The 23,032-nt window shown below is 35.8% G+C and overlaps 1 protein-coding gene across 2 annotated transcripts in view; it reads right to left on the bottom strand.

Annotated features, from left to right (window-relative positions):
- The window catches only part of NCKAP1 (NCK associated protein 1), a 105,906-nt gene that overhangs the window by 3,536 nt on the left and 79,338 nt on the right, over positions 1-23,032 (bottom strand). For both annotated transcript variants that reach the window (XM_027555976.1, XM_027555966.1), the window contains 7 exons: positions 15,485-15,578; positions 11,143-11,225; positions 10,644-10,724; positions 4,982-5,075; positions 2,332-2,448; positions 1,647-1,756; positions 383-472 (listed from right to left, as the gene is read on the bottom strand). In XM_027555976.1, coding sequence (XP_027411777.1) covers positions 383-472; positions 1,647-1,756; positions 2,332-2,448; positions 4,982-5,075; positions 10,644-10,724; positions 11,143-11,225; positions 15,485-15,578 — 669 coding nt within the window. The remainder of the gene's footprint in view (positions 1-382; positions 473-1,646; positions 1,757-2,331; positions 2,449-4,981; positions 5,076-10,643; positions 10,725-11,142; positions 11,226-15,484; positions 15,579-23,032) is intronic.

Genomic DNA, 23,032 nt, shown 5'->3' with positions numbered 1-23,032 from the left:
ACTAGGCACAGAAGGTTGTAAGAAATGTTATTAGATGGGTGACATGGAGTCAGAAAATAGAACATTCAGAAAACTAGGAAGAGATGAAACTAGGAAGACTTGGAAAATATAAAGCCTGAGTGTTTCCCAATAGGTTGAAAAACTATTTATAAAAGAACACTCTACAGGTAATGGTGATTCATTCTGTTGTTTTCTGAGATCCTTACCACATGGCAGTCTTTTCAGCGATTATTACAAAGTGTGTGGCTTGGGTGGAGTGACTATAAATTGTCAAAAAAGTACATCAACTCTTATTACTATTTAATGACTAAAATACCAAGAAAATACTATCAGGAGTGACTGGAACCTTTTTGTGATTAACAAAAATTAAAATAAGACTTACCATATCTAGCAGTAAATAAACAGATTCTCTATTTCGTGTAGTTGTTTTATCTGTCTCCTGGCCAATTTTCAGTAGACTGGAGGATGCAAGCTTAAAAGTATACATACATTTTAAGTAAATAAGTTTTTTTAAAATAAAACTTTCACTATATATTTATAGTGAAAACTTTCACAGTATATTTATCTTCAGTACGCTTCAACTTGCAACACATTTCAATAACAAGGTGAGCTTAGGTTCCATACTTTCAAGCAACAATTTAAGAGCTATTAAGGTATAAACAGACACAAAGATAATAAATGATACTGAAAAATTATTAGAATGATTTCCAATAATAATTATTGGAATAATAAATATTTGGTTAATCAAATATTTTTACTGGTCTTTAAAACTGATTTTTTTTTAGAACAAGTTAAAAAAAAAATAACCACAACAATTTAAATTCCTTTTTCTCTTCCCAACATCTGTATTAACTGTATTTCTTAATTTCTAAATAAGAAAATTTCACACTGAGTTTGAGTTAATACTACTACAGTGAGATTGACATTAGGTCTTGAATGAAGGAAATAAAATGAAAAAGAAAAATTTTAACTCTTAATACTGTTTTCTTTGAAATAGATGTTATTTTATTCTCCAATTAGTACTACATTTGCTTTAAAAATTAAAAAAAGAATTTTTAAAAGCTAACAGGATTTGTAACTTGAAAAGATGCAAATATTCTAGTGCTCTTATATCATAAGTGCGTCTTTTAAGTAAAATATGAAAAGGTATGCTGATACAGGAAAGAAAGAGCTACACTACCACAGAAACTAAGAGCAATACTTCATGAGGCTAGAGTCAGCATTACTACTTTCTTTTGGCAGTGAGTAGTATTCTTAGAGTTTGTCTCCATTCACAGACTTTCTCCAAATAAATGGAAATAAATAAAATATATCCTTTTAAAGGGAACATTCATCCTTTGCCTCTATCTTTCTTTGTTTTGTTTTGTTCTCTTTCAAACACTAGGCAAAATTCTAGAGCAGTCCAAACATCAGCTCAGAAAAAAAAGTCATATTGCAGAGCTCTAGAAACAAGAGACTGCTAAGCCAAAGGGGAAAAATGCTAAGCTAACTGCTCCTTGATTTTAATACCCTATTTTTACCTGTTTCTTCTTCCAAAAATAAATAAAGAGAATTTACTTTGTTACACCCCAAAGTTGTGATTTTTAATTTTCTCTATAAAAAAAAAAAAAAAAAAAAAGTCATGAATTTTGCTTGATTATACATACCGCCAAAAATTCTTTAAGCCGATCTTCAATGCTTCCTTTGTGAATTGTAAACAAAGCTGCAGCGATCTGGTTGATGGCTTTGGCCAAGCAATGTATGTTGTTGCAGTGCCCTGAGAAAGTGCATATAGGGTTTGTGGTTTCTGTGTGACTCCAAAATATCAAATCTCTAATGACTTTATAATCTACATAAATAGTGGCATGATTAAAAACAGTTGGAGCATAACCTGCCTTGCCCTCTCTTCACTTTCATGAGAACTAGTGCTTTTAAAAACAGTGTAGAAGAGAGCAACAACCATTGCTGTATTAAACAGGCACATTTTCAAAAACCCCTAAAAGAAACCATACATCAGTTTTACACTGTTTTGGAAACTTATTAAGTGCTTAGCTGCTTTAAGAACATTTCCCCATTCAATCCTTAAAATAATCCTAAGAGTTGGATAGTCCCTTCACTATCCCCTGCCACATACACATGCAGGCACCCATAGGCTCACATGTATACACTTCATATGTGTATGTGAAACTGGGCTTAGAAAAAGAAAAATTCAGTCTTTTAAGATCACACATCTAGTAAGTAGCAAAACTTAATCCACTTCTTATTGTGTTAAAAAAAATGCACAATTACTTGAAAAGTACCTACTATATCAAAACTCATAACTCTCCCAATGACAAAACAAACTACTATTACCTTCTATAGCAGGGCTATACTGAGACATCACATTACTGGCCAGTGTGGGCAAAGAAACGGCCACAAACACCATGAGGAGGCAGGCAATTTTATATTCTTCTTCTGGACTTATGTTTTCTAAGGCAGAAAAATTACAAATAACATCAAGGTATTTCTTTCAAGATTAGTTAAGAGTTGATGATCTAAATCAGAAAAAGCACATTTTAATTTTTATGTATTTTACTCTCTATAGAGCTGATTATGATTTTGTTACAAGAAATATAGAATGCATAGAAATAATACACAATAGTATCAGCCATTATCAAGCTGTTAAGCATATTTCAAGGACATCTAAAAAAACAGTAAGGCAAAATTTCCTTTTTCTTTTTTAAATTGTAAGGTTACAGGACTAAAAATATATTTAGAATAACTGGAATCCTAAAATCTTCTACTTGATAACTAATAATAAATTATTTAATAGGAAAACTCTATGTTTCAGTATAGAAAATTTATCTCCTAACTTACTGTGCCAAATCATCCAAAAAACTTCATTTTTTTTCTAAAAGATATACATGTGATCTGATATTTACTATTAAAAAGATATAAATGTGTAAAAAAAACTGGATTTCTAACTTCTTCATTTTAGAAGACAGGAGGAACCAGTCATACATGAATATAAGTAACACTGTCCTAACGTTTTAATTATTTATTGTAAAATAATTTATCTAAAACATTTATTGTATCCATATACTAAAATCTGTGTGTTATCCAGGTACTTCACTTATCTGGCACCTGAGAGTCACTCCACTAACTATATATAATTAAGAATTTAACATAAGACAAGAGTCAGAATATATTTGAAAAATCTAGCTGATTATGACTATTCACAATAGCCAAAACATGATATCGATCCAAATGTCCATCAACAGATGAGTGGATAAAGATATCCATCAATAGATGAAGGGAATACTACTCAGCCATAAAAAAGAACAAAACAATGCCAATTGCAGCAACATGGATGCAACTAGAAATTATCATACTAAATGAAGGAAGTCAGAAAGAGAAAGACAAACATCATATGATATCATGTGGAATATATACCATATAATATATGTGGAATCTAAAACATGGGATGGGCTTCCCTCGTGGCTCAATGGTAAAGAATCTGCCTGCAATGCAAGAAACCCAGGTTCGATCCTGGGGTCAGGAAGATCCCCTGGAGAAGGAAATGGCAACCCACTCCAGTATTCTTGCTGGAGAATTCCATGGACAGAGGAGCCTGACAGGCTACATACAGTTCATGGGGTCTCGAAAAATCAGACATGACTGAGCAACTAACACTTTCACTTTCAAACAACAAGGTCTTACCATAGCACAGGGAATTATATTCAATATCCTGTGATGAATCACAATGGAAAAGAATATTTATGTGTATAACTGAGTCAGCTTGCTGTACAGCAGACTGGCACAACACCGTAAATCAATTATATACACTTTAATAAAAATTTTTTTAAACCTGGATGATTATAAAAAATACAGCCCTGGTAAATCAAGCTAGTCTCAATAATTATCCATGTGACTATAATTAACATATTGCGTTAGTGATGAAACAAAACTAATGTCAAATCAAAAAAGAACTGATGAACTTAGTCAAACACCATGTTACATCCAAGGAAGTAGGGGAAGGCATTTTAGTACCAGAAACAGATGAAACATTTTACTTTGTGGAAAAAACTAGAATTCTGAGTAAGACATTTTAAAGGGCTGATCTTAAAATATTTTAAATATTTACATAATAATGCACAGACTTTCTATGGTAAGTAGCTCTAGTCCAATTAAAATAGGATATACTTTCATATTTTTTATACATTTAAAAAATTTACATATTACGGTTTCTTTTTTTGGCTATGCCACAGCTTGTAGGATCTTAGTTCCTAACCACTGGACTGTCAGGGAACTCCCAAGACACCCTTTTCTAGACAACAATGTTTCTATTAGATGATTTCCATCAGCAGACACTTATTTTCCCATCTGAAAAATATCCTTCCCTTGATTTTACTCTTGCCTCTAGCTACTACAGTTTTATTTCTTTGCTCCCCTTTATACAGTAAAACTCTGCAAGAGAGTTGTTTTATACTCATTATTTCTAATTTCTTTTCTCCTATTTTCTCTTCAGCCCTCTTTAGTGAACTTTTTGCCTTTAGGACTCCACTGACACTGCTCTTGTCACACCTATTAATTCTACACAGCTGGCCATTTCCTTTCCACTCAAATGGAAGTGATTCTTTCCTGGTTTGTCTTCTCCTTCACACGCCCTTCCTTCTCAGTTTTTCTTTTGGTAGTTCCTCCTCTTCTCCCTGAACTCTTAAACATGAAGATGGCCCAGGACTCAGACTCTGATCCTCTTCACCTCTGCATACTAAATAGGCTTAATAACCTTATCCAGTCTTAATACTTAAATATCTAATCTCTGTGATGACGGTGCTATAACATAAGCTCCAGTAGACAAGGATCTTGGTATTTTCTGCACTGATATATTCCAACTACCAAAAAAATACACAAAAAAACTCACTGATATAAAGCAGACACTTGAACAGATAAGTATTACATCTATATTTGTGTTGCCCAGGTTATTTAATAAGACCACTACATAATTACTAATGTATTTTACCTGATTTTTGTGAGGAAAGAGCTACCACCAAGGCAGGATCAATCTCACAAGGCAATCCAGCAGCTGATGATAATTCATACACATTCATTGCAACCTAAAAAATATAAAAACTAGAGTAAGAAACATACCAACAAATTTCTGAGAAATCTCACTTTAGTAAGAAAAAATACAGAATGTTTAAATTCGAGTTGCCTATAAGAACACTCAATTCAGTCAGTTCCGTCGCTCAGTCATGTCCAGCTCTTTGCTATCCCATGACTCCCAGCACGCCAGGCCTCCATGTCCATCACCAACTCCCAGAGTTCACTCAAACTCATGTCCATCGAGTCAGTGATGCCATCCAGCCATCTCATCCTCTGTCGTCTCCTTCTCCTCCTGACCCCAATCCCTCCCAGCATGAGTCTTTTCCAGTGAGTCAACTCTTCACATGAGGTGGCCAAAGTATTGGAGTTTCAGATTTAGCATCAGTCCTTTCAATGAACACCCAGGACTGATCTGCTTTAGAATAGACTGGTTGGATCTCCTTGCAGTCCAAGGGACTCTCAAGAGTCTTCTCCAACACCACAGTTCAAAAGCATCAATTCTTTGACACTCAGCTTTCTTCACAGTCCAACTCTCACATCCATACATGACCACTGGAAAAACCATAGCCTGACTGGATCTTTGTTGGCAAAGTAATGTTTCTGCTTTTGAATATGCTATCTAGGTTGGTCATAACCTTCCTTCCAAGGAGCAAGCGTCTTTCAATTTCATGGCTGCAAACACCATCTGTAGTGATTTTGGAGCCCCCCAAAATAAACTCTGACATTGCTTCCCCATCTATTTCCCATGAAGTGATGGGACCAGATGCCATGATCTTTCTTTTCTGAATGTTGAGCTTTAGGCCAACTTTTTCACTCTCCTCTTTCACTTTCATCAAGAGGCGCGTTAGTTCCTCTTCACTTTCTGCCATAAGGGTGGTGTCATCTGCATATCTGAGGTTATTGATATTTCTTCTGGCAATCTTGATTCCAGCTTGTGCTTCTTCCAGCCCAGTGTTTCTCATGATGTACTCTGCATAGAAGTTAAATAAGCAGGGTGACAATATACAGCCTTGACGTACTCCTTTTCCTATTTGGAACCAGTCTGTTGTTCCATGTCCAGTTCTAACTGTTGCTTCCTGACCTGCATACAGGTTTCTCAAGAGGCAGGTCAGGTGGTCTGGTATTCCCATCTCTTTCAGAATTTTCCACAGTTTATTGTGATCCACACAGTCAAAGGCTTTGGCATAGTCAATAAAGCGGAAATAGATGTTTTTCTGGAACTCTCTTCCTTTTTCCATAATCCAGCAGATGTTGGCAATTTGATCTCTGGTTCCTCTGCCTTTTCTAAAACCAGCTTGAACATCTGGAAGTTCACGGTTCACATACTGCTGAAGCCTGGCTTGGAGAATTACTTTACTAGCGTGTGAGATGAGTGCAATGGTGTGGTAGTTTGAGCGTTCTTTGGCATTGCCTTTCTTTGGGATTGGAATGAAAATTGACCTTTTCCAGTCCTGTGGCCACTGCTGAGTTTTCCAAATTTGCTGGCATATTGAGTGCAGCACTTTCACAGCATCATCTTCCAGGATTTGAAATAGTTCAACTGGAATTCAATCACCTCCACTAGCTTTGTTCATAGTGATGCTTTCTAAGGCCCACTTGACTTCACATTCCAGGATGTCTGGCTCTAGCTGAGTGATCACACCATCGTGATTATCTTGGTCATGAAGATCTTTTTTGTACAGTTCTCCTGTGTATTCTTGCCACCTCTTCTTAATATCTCCAGCTTCTGTTAAGTCCCTACCATTTCTGTCCTTTATTGAGCCCATCTTTGCATGAAATGTTCCCTTGGTATCTCTAATTTTCTTGAAGAGATCTCTAGTCTTTCCCATTCTGTTGTTTTCCTCTCTTTCTTTGCATTGATTGCTGAGGAAGGCTTTCTTATCTCTCCTTGCTATTCTTTGGAACTCTGCATTCAGATGCTTGTATCTTTCCTTTTCTCCTTTGCTTTTTGCTTCTCTTCTTTTCACAGCTATTTGTAAGGCCTCCTCAGACAGCCATTTTACTTTTTTGCATTTCTTTTCCATGGGGATGGTCTTGATCTCTGTCTCCTGTACAATGTTATGAACCTCTAGAGAATTTAAAAAACTTGGCTGAAGAAGGAACTATACAGTACAACGAACTACGGTGAACAGCTGACTTAGTACTGTGTATGTGTTGCTGATTATAACTTTATACTATCAGGCCAAACAAAACTTGTGTATTTGCAGTGACAAATTCCAATAGAATCATTCTAAACCTATTATTTTTCTTGGAAACATAGGTGTAAGAGCAAGATCAAGCCAAAAGGTATGAGAAAAAAAAATGAATCAAAATTAATGACCTTATGTTTATGTCCATACTTTAAAAATTACCATAGTTCAGTGCCTAATCATGTTGTATATCTAAATACAGTAAATTCTTTATTAAAATAATTTTTAAAGAAGTACTAATTTAAAACCGTATAAAGCAAGTTCTAATGACTAGTGTTTTTTGGTATCACATATGGATCTCAAGGATATTCTGACTGCTCAACATTTCAGTTCAGAAACTACCTAAACAGGATTGCTTTTGATATTACAACAGCTTTACAATCTAATATAAATTTAACTGTAAAAACCCAGCTATAATACAAGGTTGAATATATTTAATTTTACAATGAACAAACAAAAAGTTCTCTGATAATACTAAAAGGAAGAAAAGGAAGAAATGAATACTTGGGGATTCAGGAATATTTCTTAGGAGATGGCAATTGAATCAGGCTTTAAGATAAATAGATTTCAAAAGGCAGAAATATAAAAAGCCAGGATTTTCATGAAGAATAATTACAGAGCAAATCAGAAAATGTGAGAAGGTACACAGCAAAATTTGGTCATCTTACAGGATCCGGATGAGAAGAGGGGAAAAGTAACAAAGTGAGGCGAGCAAGAGAAGGATGGAACAAGTGATAAAAGCCTCAAAAATAAATTTGAGAAAACAGCTGAACACCAGACAAAAAGTTTAGAAATAACTTTTTAAAGTCAAGGCTTTTCAAACTACACAAAACAAAATAATCTTTCTGAAACATGAAGATAATAATCTTTAAGAAATAGTAATCTTTAAGAATAATAATCTTTAAGAAACATGAAAATTTAGAAAATATGGATAAAATAGCTCACTTACTAGATGTGTGTGCATGCATGCGTCCTGAGTCCCCTCAGTTGTGTCCAATTCTTTGTGACCCTATAGACCATAGCCCACCAGGGTTCTCTATCCATAGGCTTCTCCAAGCAAGAATACTAGAATGGGTTGTCATGCTCTAGTCCAGGGGATCTTCCCAACCCAGGACTGAACCTGCGTTTCTTAGGTGGATTCTTCACACTAGCGCCACCTGGGAAGCCTGTTCTAGATGTGTAACCACTGGTAAATACTTGCTGTGATTCAGTCAGTGGCTGTATTTCGCTGCCAATAAATCTTCAAAATGAAGACTCATAAGGTTACTAACCTTTCTATTTAAAACAGGATATTAATTTAAAAATTATAACCCATAATTAACATCCTTTTATAAGACTTTTTAACATCAATTTTAAAAAGCTGAACTTAGCTTTATTTAAAACACAACAACTCTCATTTCATTGGTTTTTTCATTCTGCTTATGACCATGTATTGGAAAAGGAAATGGCAACCTACTCCAGTACTCTTGTCTGGAAAATCCCACGGACTGAGGAGCCTGGTAGGCTACAGTCCGTGGGGTGGCAAAGAGTCAGACATGACTGAGTGACTTCACTTCACTATGACCATGTATAAATAGCTATCAGTTTAAGGAAAAGGTGACTGACCTGCATCACCAAGAACGGCCTGGAGAGCATCAACCTGGGCCTCTGGTAATGATGGACAGTGAGAAGGTCCGGTGAGGCCAGCAGCATCCGTCTGTCCCGCCTGCCCAGTTTGCCCTCCGGCCACGGACGTGGTGGGGCGATGACCGGAAGCCCCTGGCTCCCTTCCCCTCCCCACTTCTTGTGTGTGTGTGTGTGGGGTGGGGGGGGGGGGGTGTCCACCTCTGCAACCCCTGCCCCTCTCCTGGACAGTCTGCCAACCACCCACTCCTCCCGGAGGAGGGACTGAGCTACTGTGCACCTGGAAGTGGGGGTTGGGATGGGGGTGAGCAATCCCTCCAGCCCTGGGGAGCTCAGGAAAATGTGTGCCTTCACTTAAGCTTTCATTTGAATACTGTGATCTGGTTTTTATTTCAAAATATAAAAAAGCAAACCCAACTACAATAGCCTTTTCACCCTTCTTACACTTTGTAACCTATCCCAGTCTTGCCTCATCGCTCCTCTGACAGCACTCTGTTACTCATACTCATTTCATTCATATTGTCTGTTTTTGTTTTTTTTTTTAAGAAACTTGACATCAACTTGTCTATCTTTTTCTACTGAGTATATATATTATATAAATTATACATACACACACACACGTGTGTCAGGCTAACTCGTTTTAGTTTACTTTTTTCTCTGAAGCCCTGGAGTTCTACAAGAGAGATATTTTGAGACTGAAACACTTGTGTGCCTGGACTAGGAAGATGCCCATTGGGTTTGTATTTCTTTTTCATTTTGGCTTCTTCCCAAACCCCATCCATCCGGTGTTTCCCACTTCACATTTCTGGCTCTTATTTTTCTTTTTCTCCTTGTTTCTAAGCATTTGAAGACCCAACCGTGCTCCTAAATCTTGACTTAATTTATATAGTACAAATGTGTGGGAGACATGAGAGTTGGACTGTGGTTTTTGTTTTTTTTTTGGGGGGGGGGTCTGTCTTGAGATGCAGATTGTGTCCTGAAAATGATGATTATATATGCAAAGCCTCCGTCCGCCCTGCCCTCCCTCTCTTCCACACTTCCCCACGAAAAAGTCACAGTGAGGCTTCCTGTAGGGAGCAGAGGGGCTGGAGCTGGCTTATAGAGGCCTGGGGCCCTGGTGTGAAGAGGAGGAGACTGAAATTCATGTCTTATGGCTATTCTGTTAATAAAACAGGTGTTGGTGGGTTTTTTAAAATTCTGTTTCTAAATAGAGGATTATACGCCTTTCTTTATTTTGATGGGGGTTGGGACTTGTGGCTTTAAAAAAAAAAAAATCACTTCTGAGTAGGATGTATATTTTTCTGTTGGGGTTTTTTGTTTGTTTTATTTTTTTAGAATCCTCCACAGCAACATGTGAGACCATGGAGTTAAAGAAACCCAGAGACCTTAATCAATTAATTGTACTGTTTGTGAATTTGTATAAATAATAACAAAGATCCTCTTAAAACATTTACATTCTTATAGTAAAAGGTTAAACTGATATTTATATAATAAAAGAGGAAATATGACATATGTTTTTTGAAAAAAAAAAAAAGGTGACTGATATTAACCCATTTTACATTGCTAGAGGTGATCAAGGAAGACCGACTTTCAAAATGCCTATATAGTATTTTGGTGCTGAGCTTTCAAAGACACATTTTCAAAGGCAAAAATGTTAACACATTACTCTAAACTTTATAATAGCTTAGGATTTACTAAATTTCACTTCATATATAAGTTAAATATGCCATTTTAGAAACCGTAAAATACAAATAGAAGTTTTACTACCTTCATATCAGTTTCCCTTGGAATGTGATCCTTGAAATCTTCAATTGAACTGACAAGAAAAGGAATGTGGTAGGATAAGACCTAGGCAGGAAAACAAGCAATTATTTCTTAAAGGCAATCTCTAAATTTATGAAATGTTACCACTCAACTACTTTCAGCTTTCAAACAATTATTTTACTATTTTCAGATGATTTTCTAATGTACCCATTAATGGAATGCATTTGATGGCAAATTGAGTATAGTCAAAATGGAAAATGCGTTAATGAAGAAAAAGTTGGAAAAGTAGCATAATATCCAGGCAAGTTGGATCTCCTGAATTATATCACCAAAACAAAAAATAGTAACTACGATTTCTATATGCTTTATTTCACATAAACTATGAAAACTGGAATTTTAGTTATAATACTGCCAACTATAAATGGTAAAAGTTACTTTTAATTTCTGAGAAATTAAAAAGGACTATTTGGCTATAGAATATGTACTTAAAATGGCTTCTTACGTCTCTGAGTGCTTCCTGTGCCAGTGATCGGAAGGATAAAATTACACCAATTATTGTCATCCTCTTCAAGACACTGTCAACAGCTAAGTGTGAAGGAAGGAGAAAAGAGAAGAGAGTGAATTGGATTCTTTCTTAACCTTGGAAAAACTCTTTGTCATAAAAGCCCATGACAAAAGGCACAATTAAAAACAATTTGATTACAACAAATGATTAAAAAGGCAAAGGTATTGAAAGTTGATATTAAAACTAAGGAAATTACTGTTTACTTTCAGTGGAGTACACTGTTCTTTAAAATGGCTTAGATGGTTCATCAGAATCTTGAAATAATCCTGTAAGTAGCCTCCTGTATAATCCTATCACAGTAATCGTAGAGGTGGGAGGGAGGAGAAGAAAGACTAGGGAAAGAAAAAGCTGCTGATCAGAGTGGATCCTTAAAATCAAATGGCCCTGGAACTAGGAGATGCTACATGTTGAGGTCCCGAGTCCAGAAACAAAAAATAATTATGTAGATCATAAGCAATAAGACCAGGTTTCTGAAGACTATGAATGGATTTGATCATTTACATTTTGGTTAGAGAACATTATTCTGAAGTTTATTACCATTATATTCAAAATTAAAACTTGGTTAAATAAAATCAAGGGAAATTAGGATTAGAAGGATAAATACCTTCATTTTTAAAAAGCCAACATTTATTGAATTACTCCTCATACACAAGGCACTATACTATGTAATAAGAAAGCAGATACAAGTAGAACAATAACCTAGACCTTAAGTAACAATTTAAAGGCACTGTCAAGAAAACTAAGAAAACAGAATCCTATTTATATGAAACATATATACACACACACATATTTGTATATATATAACAAATTGCTAGACAGATGTATAGAGAAACTGTTAACTGCAGTTATACTTTTGAGCAGTAGGAATGAATTATTTTGTTTTGACTTCCTACCTCCTGTGGGGTTTGTTTAAATCTTTACCATAAGCATCTTTTATTACTACACATGAAAAAGCATAAAATAAACCAAAATGTGATGACAATCAAAATAGCAGTGTTAACAAAACAATGTAAGTCACAAATACAAATTCCACATGAGCAAAGTCCTATTAATCTTTTTATCTATAGGACTCAGCAGAGTGCCTAAGACCCAGAACACAAGAGGATGTTTAATGAAATAATTAGTCAAGAAATGAGACTAGGAAGTTGTTACTATCCAGAAAAGATGAAAGAAAGAGAGTAAAAGAAAAGATTCTCTAAGAATATGTCATCCAATTTATGGGCATTCAGGAGGAGTGAGAACAAAGGGGCATGCCAGTCTAAAAAAACAGGACAGGAAACCCAGAAAAAAGAATACAGAGAATAAGGCAAGCAATCAGAAAATAAGTAGTGTGATACAATCATATACTTCCCAAAGGATGTTACCCAGAATTTAACAAAGTTTGCAAAGACTGCATCTATAAATTCCTCTTAAATATGCACAATAACATATTAAAAGTTCTGAGAAACTTCACAGTAAGAAATCTTGTTTAATTTAGTTTCAATAAATAAAATAAATTTGTTCAAGTCACACAGAAATTCTGAAAAACTCAAAAGTTAATTGCAGACTGCCTCCCAATTCAGAGCTTTTTTGGTGGGGGGGGCCACAGTGTGTGGCTCGTGAGATCTTAGTTCCTCCACCAAGAACTGAACCAGGGCCACAGTGGTGAAAGGACCTAACCACTAGACCATCAGGGAACTTCCCAGAGCTACTTTTAATAAATTACATAGCTTTCTCTTTTTAAGGGTATTTAAAAGAATATGTTAGCTGACTATGAAAATCAAACTGCTACAAAAGTACATCAATTTAGCACAAAGGTAAAAACGAGATTAGAGACAGAAGAGTATTCTGGAAAATAGTTCAACTCAAAGAGTAGCTTTCTCTATCCCCTAAGTAGATCACTCTTTAGCAGGCCTTTTATTTTTCCAAATCACAAAAAATATTTTGTTTCATTTCAACAAATAGGAGAGTTAAAAGTAATAGTAAACATGAATTGGACCTGCAGTGGGTTAGTTGCCTCTAACCAGATGATATAGTCAGAATGTTGTTTATTAGTATGAAATTCAGGCCAGTAAGGCCAGTTGGGTAGTCAAATGAGTATTTAAAAAACAAAGAAACATGAAAAATAAAAATAATAAGGATAAAGTAAAGCATACTAGAAAATATAAGTATACAGTAGACCAATGAAGAAAAGAGATCAGATAGGGATTTAAATAATAGTATTCATTCACACTCCTCTTCTGTATAATGCTACCAAGTCAATCTTTTTTGTTTTAAAATTTTCATTTCCTAAAGTTCCCAAGAGTAAACCTGACTTTTCCTCCTTTCAGTGTACAGCTCTAGGAAAAACTTTTAACATGTGTAGATCTACTTATCATCATCACCACAGTGACAACGTTTCATCACCTCCAAAACTTCTTTTGCTGCTTTCCCTCTAAAGCTATGGCAAAGGCTGATCTGCTGTAAAAGGCAACCTGAAATGTAGTTTAGTGGGACGTTTTTTTGCTTTTATTTACTTTTGGCTGCTCTGGGTTTTCATTATCGTGCATGGACTTTATATCTAGTTGCGACGAGTGGTGGCAACTCTTTGCTGAGGTGCTTGGGCTTCTCATTGCCGTGGTTTCTTTTGTTGGGAAGCACTTGCTCCAGGCATGCGGGCTTCAGAAGTTACAGAGTGTGGGCTTAGGAGTTGTGGCTCACAGGCTCCAGCGCACTGGCTCAATAGCTGCAGTGTATGGGCCTAGTTGCTCTATGGTATGTGGGCCCTTCCTCCCAGACCAGGGATCAAACCATGTCCCTGCATTGGCAGGTAGATTCTTAAATCACTGGACCACCAGGGAAGTTCCTGTAGTTTAGTTTTATATTAATTTTAATTAAATAAGTTTGTATTTTTAAAAGCAAGATAAGCTAGCCTAAAAAAGTGATTCTCTAAGTCATTTTATAGTTTTATAAAATTTGATATAGCTGCAAAACACTTAAAAGAAAAATATCAAAGGGGAAGTACATAAACTCTATCCATGTCTTTAATTTACTTCAGGATTATCTTTTATTTGGGAAAATAAACTCTCTGGTTTTCTCAAATATAGAAAGTATTTTATTCAGGATTTCACTAAGTCTTTAAAGTTGGAAAGGCTTTTAAATTGAATCAATAGGAAGTGTGACTTTTAGTTTTTAATTATAACTCTGAGTTCAAGGACAAAAAGCAGATGAAATTAACTGAAGTGGATCTAAAATAGTTAACTGGATAAACATACTTTAATAAACACTTAAGATTCACTGTTATTTCACAATATATCTTGAACAAAGAATCAGTATCAGGAAGATATGTAAAAAAAATTTTTAAGTTGGAGGCTCAGGTTTTCATGCAATGAATCCTAGGTTAGCAATACAAAGGAACAAGTTACTGATTCACATAACAAAGAGAGGTGAATCTCAACAAAATACACAAAAGAGTATACACTGTTTATACAACAGAACAGGCAATCTTAATTTATCATTTCTATGGTGATAGAAATGAGATCAGTCATTGTCAAGGGGTATGAAACTGACTACAAGGAATCATGAGTTTTCTGAGGTGAAGAGACTGTTCTTCCATGGGGCTGCAAAGAGTTGGACATGACTCAGCGACTGAACTGACTGACTGACAGACTGACGTACATCTTGACTGTGGTAATGGTTATGTGGATGTATGGCGGTGGTGGTTTAGTTGCTAAGTCGTGTCCAACTCCTGCAACCTTATGGACTGTAGTCTGCCAGGCTCCACTGTCCATGTGGATTCTCTAGGCAAGAATACTGGAGTGGGTTGCCAGTTCCTTCTCCAGGGGATCTTCTCAATCCAGGAATTGAACCCAGATCTCCTGCATTGCAGGTAGATTCTTTACCAACTGAGCTATGAGGGAAGCCCATGTGGATGTATACATCTGTCAAAAACCATCACACTCGTTCACTAAAATGCACATTTTACTTATACAAGCTATATCTCAATAATGCTGATTTTTAGAAAGTTACAGACCCAAAAGTTCAATCTCCTTTGGTCTAAATTAATGTAGATTAACTTATTTAATGGGTTCATGAGTTAACTGATAATGATATCAAATATTTAATATGTGATACTAAGAGTATGGTAAAAAAAAATTATGAAACAGATAAGCCATTCACTTAAAAGATCCTTTCACTGCTAAAATGTTCTAGTGAAGAATGCTTTTCATAACTTACTACTTGTATTTACATCTGAGCAAAAACTAATAAAGACTGAGTTTCAAGATCTTCTTAATTCTTATAAAAAGCATGAGTTACCCACACGATAATCTTTTAAAGAGGGCAGCCATCTGGTCGGGTTTGTCAAAGCTGGTCCGCATTTGTGTTAGCACATCAACATTCTCCACCACAAGTTTCTGAGAAAAAAAAAAAAAAACAAGAAAAGAAAGATCTTAGGTCAGGCACAGACTTCCTTATGGTTGATGAGACAAGAACATGCTTGGTAATTACAACTGGCAAGTAGAAAAAACGATATAGAAAATCCAGATGCTCTATGCTTTGTTTTTGTTATTTTCATTAAAAGAATCTTAAAATTAAATAAAATTAATGTTTTCCTTCAGCTTGCAAATTCAAAAGGGAGGAGTTCAGGAAAAAGCAATAAAGATAAGGAGTAGGATAAAGGATTATCTTATGCTTAGACACAGTACAGCACCTACAATAAAAAGCAGACACCAAAGTGGATATAGAAAGCAATAAATTCCAACCAAAACAAAAAGAACTTGCTAAAGTTAAAGCTGGCTAAAGATAGCCTAGAGCTCATCACTGGATGATATACATAAAAACAGAGGGAGAAAACCATAGGGGTAGGGTACCACTTCATAAAAATTATAAACAGAGTAAAGTTTCCCAGCACTAAACAGAAATGTCAACATCTACCTCCTCTTCCAAGACCACTGAGAAACGGGAAGAGAGGGAAGGGAGTGAAGGATAGCTAATTAAGAAAAGTACAACTCTAATATTAAAGAATTCTTTTCTTAAAAGCAGTACTGGAAAAAGTAATTTCATTTAAAAATTATAACTAAAACAAATATAATTAACTTTATTCTGGCAGAAATAATGGATCTGTATATTTGGAAAGCCTGGATATGTCAACTCAGCAGGTCTAGGTTTGGAGATGTTGCAAGCATACTGTTAAAATGCCACAGGAATTGTGTTAAAAACCAATGGCCGATGATAAGAGATTTAAGGGAAGCATAAAAAGACTATATGGAAAATCTATAAAAATAATTTTTCTTATACCAGTATGAATTTTATGTTACACTTTGGATTATTTTTGCTTTTAACTCATATTCAGATGATCAGTTCCAGTCACAACTGTTTGCTAAATTCAACCTCTACAGTGTCTAATTAGAGACACTGCCTGCTCTCTCTGAGGCCAATTCAATACTTGTCTCATCAGTCAATACACACTCAAATATATGCCCAAGCTCGACAGTGTTCATACATCTTGAACATAATATCATGTATCAGTGAATCACAGACAGCATTGAGTTTTAAATGCACCATTATTTTATGTGTCATTAAGAAAAAAACTCTAATAATTAAACTGACACAATATTTTCTAATCATATAAGACACATATAATTTCAGAAATACTAATATAGGGTAATTTTGTTTCAGAATCAATAAAACAAAATAGTATATATTTAAATAGATACGGTGATCATTTTTAACTTCCTCTACTAGGCAATTTACAAACAATCCCATTTACCCTGATCCAAATGAGGGAGGTGACAGTCCACAATTTCACAACTGAGAAAACTAAGGCTCAGAGAGGTTAGGTAACTTGCCCAAAGTTACAGATATTAAACAGTGGAATTTGAATTCAGGTATGTCTGATTTTAAAATCCATGTTCTTAAACTCTAAAGAAATGGTTGTTGATCTTCAGCGTGCATCAGAATGATCTGGAGGACTTGCTGGGCTCCAACCCCACAGGTCCTAATTTAGCAGGTCTTAGGAAGAACCAAAAATTGTGCGTTTTTAATTAAGATTCAAAGCAAGGCTGCCTCTGCTGATCTGGATACCATACTTTAAAAACAATCAGCATAAAGTATTTAATTGCACATTACTCTTGAAAAGCTAATGATGTCTCTTCCTGACAAAGTATAGTTTATATAAATTTCTTCTCTCTCTCAATTGCATCCTGAAACAGAGTTTTCTATATATTTAAAGCCATGATGAATGATTATCTCTGACAAAGGGCCCCAAAGCTGGAAAACTAATACTAGGAATTGTAACTAAATGATATGGAACAACCTGAGATTAATCAAGTGAAACAAATCAAGACTACTAAAAAAAAAATGCTGGTTTTCTGTTCTAAAGTGTTGAATTCTTGGCACAATTCATATTTAAATTTCTTACTTCATTTGAAAAAAAACACCTTCTAGGACTCTGAAGAACTACAGAAGAAATGATCTGTAAAATGTCAAAACAATTCTTCTAGCAGGACTGGAAGAAGAAATTGACTTGATGGGCACAACTCCAAATACCCCAAGAATTTTAGTAGGAATGCAGACTGGTTTTCTTCTACAGAAAGTAATAAATGCGTTTTATCATTAGTACACATGCGTAGTGTTGACTATGTCTCTGACATGATTTATTCACAACCATTAAATATAGAGGGGCTTCCCTGGTGGCTCAGCTGGTAAAGAATCCACCTGCAATGTGGGAGCCCTGGGTTGGAAAGATCTCCTGGAGAAGGGAACGGCTACCCACGTTAGTATTCTAGCGAAGAATTCCATGGACTGTATAGTCCATGGGGTCGCAGAGTCAGACATGACTGAGCGACTTCCACATTAAATACAAAGAAACTTTTCCTTAAATTTATTTTATTGGCCCACAAACTTATTCTGAAACAAAAAGGTCCTCAGCTAAAACAGAAACTAAAAGTCAATTAATGTACACTTAAAGATAAAAAGAAGATGCAGCCACATAATATTTATGTCAGTTTAAATATAAAAAAAAAGAAAATGAAAGCTAAAAAGTTACAGAACTATCTTAAAAATATTACAATCTCCCAAAACAATGTACTCATTAATTTCAAAAAAGATTAAAATGCTATATTGGCACCAATATGCTTTAACGTGCAGAGTGTGAGTTAACAATCTTTTCCAAAGAATATCTGATAATATCAGAAAGTAATGTAAATATTCATACTCTTTGATTCACTATCTGTAATTTTTCCTATAAAAATGTTCAAACAAGTATGTAAACCTCATGAAATGCTGATTAAATGTAGAAAAATCTCTATATATGTCTAAACTCTGCTTCTTCCAAAAATCCACTGAAATGAGGAAAAAAATTAAAAAGGCATAAATCTACAATAACAAAGGAAACAATAGAGGAAACAAGACCTAATGAGACAGCCCAACAAATTTCTAGAAGACGAAACCTGGAGCAAAGAATATGTAGAGGTGAGAAATTTGAGTAGTTAAGTTCTTTTAAGGGAGATAAAGCACAGAAGGCAAGTTAATGGAAGCCTTGGAACCTAGGGAGGGCTCAGAAATTGTAGGCAGTGGCATAGAAAGGAAGACTTCGATTTGATAACAAGAGGGTCATTATATGCCTGTCTGGGGCATCTTCCACACCCAACTTCTCAAGTGATGCTGACAAGAGGACGCTACATTCAGGAATATCAGGTAAAGAAGGTGAAAGACAAATTAAGCAGGATTCCTTTCCACTCCCACTTTGGGTAGGCTTTGTCTTGGGTTTTGATTATAGAGCTCCTTGCTCCACAAGACCACCAAGACTACAGCTGGATCTTACAAATCTTACTTCTAAATTAGCAAATGTCTTCACATCAAAAGTGGCTTCCAGGGGCATTTCCCTGGTGGTGTAGTGATAAGGATTCCAGGTTCTACTGCAGGGGGCACAAGTTGGATCCCTAGTTGGGGAACTAAGGTCTAGAAATAAACACCTCACTGTCTTTTTAGCTCTTCTTTAGAAGATGTCTGTCTTCCTTCCTTGCTTCCTACCTCTATCTAGCTCCATTTTTTAAAAAAAGTTGTCCTTAAGGTAAGAACTGACCTAAATAATCTAGCCTACCCGTACTGGAAGCAAAAATCTGTGTTATTTCTATTAATATAATTTTATAAACTCAGTATTCTAAGCAAAGTAATTTTACAGGACACTGAAAATGCCAAAATAAAATTAGAATCAGCACTGATAAACAAGTACGAGGAGATTTATCTCAATAAAATACAACAGTGTAAAACAAACTGAACTTGTCTATATGAAACACCATTATATTATGACCATAATATTTCTTATAGAATAAAATATAAGAATACACACTAAGTAGGCCTCAGTACACCGAGGCTGAGAAAACAAAGTTATGAATAATACCTCCAGTTCTTAATAATACACAAGTGGTTACATTCACAGAAATCTGAATTACAATTTGGGATTGGTAAGAATGATCTCTAAGAAAACCACTGTAAAGTGCTGTGCAATTCCAGATAACTAAATCCTTAGGACTAGCTTTGTTTTGCAGAAATCTAAATGATAACGGGCACAATGCTGGAAATGTAAAGCTTTCATATTTATGGCTGACCACATTAAGAACGCTTCTGAAAAATGCTTAACTAAATCATGATTTAGTGCTGAGAAGCAAAAAAATAAAAATATAAAGCTCCTAAACAGCAAAACATAACCATGTAGTTTTTCTAAAAGTCTTACAATTAATAAAATATGCAAGGTTTTATGAAGGTAAACTGAAAACTTATGTCAAGTAAGGAAAATCACAAAGAAGATTACTAAAATCAGAAGTTTTAAAGAAAAAAAGTTTTAGTATTATAAACCATCTTGGTTTTGGGGTATATTACATTTAATGAGAAACCCAAGTTAACTCACACTGATATATCTCCAAAGATAATAAATCTAAACTCTTACCCAAAAAGTTTCTTTTGACTAGCTTTTAAACTCAGGTTTAATACTATCAAATATCTGAAAAAGAACCCAGCCAAGAAATAACACACGAGTCAGAAAACCCATAGTATTCAAAAAGAAGTCAACATTATTTATAGTATTATTACATGAACTTTAAATTTTAATATCTAAGAAAATACTGTCACTCCGAGATATAAAAGAGAAATGTTAAAACATCAGCTTTTACCATTTAAAGAATAAGAATATACTTGATAACATTAACAATTAAGGACATAGCTAAGACAGTTAAGTTTATAAAAAGATTACTAAGAGACCATGAGAAAAATCTGAACTCAAAAAAGATCCAAAAATAATGAACAATAACAAGAAAAATTATGAAAATAATAAAGGTCTAAAAAACAGTATCATACAAAATATAAGATGTGGAAAACCAAATAAACAAAAGGGACCTAATTAAACTTAAAAGCTTTTGCAGGGCAAAGGAAACTATTAATAAACAAGATTAAAAGACAACCCTCAGAATGGGCGGAAATGGGAGAAAAAACCCTGCAAATAAAACAACTGACAAAAGATTCATCTCCAAAATATATAAGCAGCTCATACAGCTCAATATCAGAAAAACAAACAGCCCAATCAAAAAATGGGCAGAAGACCTTAACAGACTTTTCTCTGACATACAGATGGCCAATAAACCATCTGTATGTCTTGTATATACTAAGATTAACAGATGCTCAACGTGACTCATTTTTAGAGAATACAAATCAAAACGACAATGAGGTATCACCTCACACCAGTCAGAATGGCCATCATCAAAAAATCTATGAATAATAAATGCTGGAGAGATGTGGAGAAAAGGGAACCCTCCTACACCATTGGTGGGAATGTTACACTGATACAGCCATTATGGAGAATAGCATGGAGATTCCTTAAAAACAAACAAACAGGAATAAATCTACTATGATCCAGCAATCCCACCACTGGGCATATACCCTGAGAAAATCACAATTCTGAAGACACATGTACTCCAATGTTCACTGCAGCACTATTTACAGAATAGTCAGGACATGGATGCAACCTAGATGTCCATCAACAGATGAATAGATAACGAGGTAGTACATACATCCAATGGAATATTACTCAGCCATAAAAAAGAATGCATTTGAGTCATATCCAGTGAGGCAGATGAACCTAGCATCTATTTTACAGAGTGAAGTAAGTAATAAAGAGAAAAACAAATATTGTATATTAATGCACAAATAGGGAATCTAGAAAAGTGGTTTTGATGAACCTATTTGCAGGTAAGGAATGGAGACTCAGATGTAGAGAAGGGACTTGCGGATGAGAGTCCGCAAGGAGAGAGTAGGATGAATGGAGAAAGTAGCGACATACATACACTGTCATTTACTAAACAGATAGCTGGTGAGAAGTTGCTAAGAACACTGGGAGCCCAGCCTGGCACTTTGTGATGACCCAGAGGATGGGATGGTAGGAGAAGAGGAAGGCTTAAAAGAGGGGGTGTATGTATAATTAAGGCTGATTTGTGTCCTTGTACAGCAGAAACCAACACAACATTATAAACCAATTTTCCTTCAAATAAAAAATAAATTTAAAAAAAAGTCAATCTGAAAGGACAACATACATTTGTTATGGCTTCCCTGGTAGCTCAGCTGGTTAACAATCTGCCTGGAATGCAGGAGACCCCAGTTTGATTTCTGGGTCAGGAAGATCCCCTGGAGAAGGGATCAGCTACCCACTCCAGTATTCCCGGGCTTTCCTGGTGGCTCAGATGGTCCCCTGCAAAGCGGGGGCCTGGGTTTGATCCTTGGGTCGGGAAGATCCCCTGGAGAAGGGAACAGCTACCCATTCCAGTATTCTTGCCTAGAGAATCCCATGGACAGAGGAGCCTGGTGGGCTATAGTCCATGGGGTTGCAAAGAGTTGGACACCAATGAGTGACTTTCATGTCATACATTTGTTAAAACCCACAAGATGCACAAATCAAGACAGAACCCTAATGTAAATTTGGGACTTCAGGTGATGATAGTATGTCAATGTAGGTTCACTGATGATGACAATATGTACCCACTCTGATAGAGGATGTTGATAACGGCGAAGGTTATGCACATGTGAAGCAGGGCATGTATGGAAAATCTCTGCACCTTCTGTTCAATTTTGCTGTGAACATAAAATGTTCTAAAAATAAAGTCTATCTTATAAAAGGTCCATCTAGTCAAAGCTATGGTTTTTCCAGGAGTTATGTATGGAAGTGAGAGTTGGACCATAAAGAAGGCTGAGCACTGAAGAACTGATGCTTTCGAACTGTGGTGCTGGAGAAGACTCTTGAGAGTCCCGCGGACTGCAAGGAGATCAAACCAGTCCATCCTAAAGGAGATCACCCTGAAAATATACACTGGAAGGACTGATGCTGAAGCTGAAGCTCCAAACTTTGGCCACCTGATATGAAGAATCGACTCACTGGAAAAGACCCTGATGCTGGGAAAGACTGAAGGCAGGAGGAGAAGGGGTGAGATGTTGAGATGGCATCACCGACACAATGGACATGAGTTTGCGTAAACTCTGGGAGATAGTGAAGGACAGCGAAGCCTGGCGTGCTGCAGTTCATGGGGTCGCAAGGAGATAGACACAACTTAGTGACTGAACAACAACCTTGTAAAAAAACACAGATGTGGAAGCCATGGTTCAAGTTACTGTAGGAAAACAAAAGAGGGGAGTGAAGGGGAGGGGGGAGGAAGGAGGAGGAAGAAGGGTTAAGAGAAAGGGAAAAAAAAAAGGTATCTGATTCCAAGTTGAAAACAGCATGGTATTATAGCTACATAAAGTGCTGATGCTACACATTATCTAGTAAGTACAGTGTCCAGGGTAAGTAAGTGCACTCTCACTAATCAGATCTGTAGTTGAAGTT

Source organism: Bos indicus x Bos taurus, chromosome 2 (genome assembly GCF_003369695.1).
Source record: "Bos indicus x Bos taurus breed Angus x Brahman F1 hybrid chromosome 2, Bos_hybrid_MaternalHap_v2.0, whole genome shotgun sequence".
Lineage (NCBI taxonomy): Eukaryota > Metazoa > Chordata > Mammalia > Artiodactyla > Bovidae > Bos > Bos indicus x Bos taurus.
Note: the sequence above shows the minus strand (reverse complement) of the source record. Positions and strands in the feature narration are given on the sequence as shown.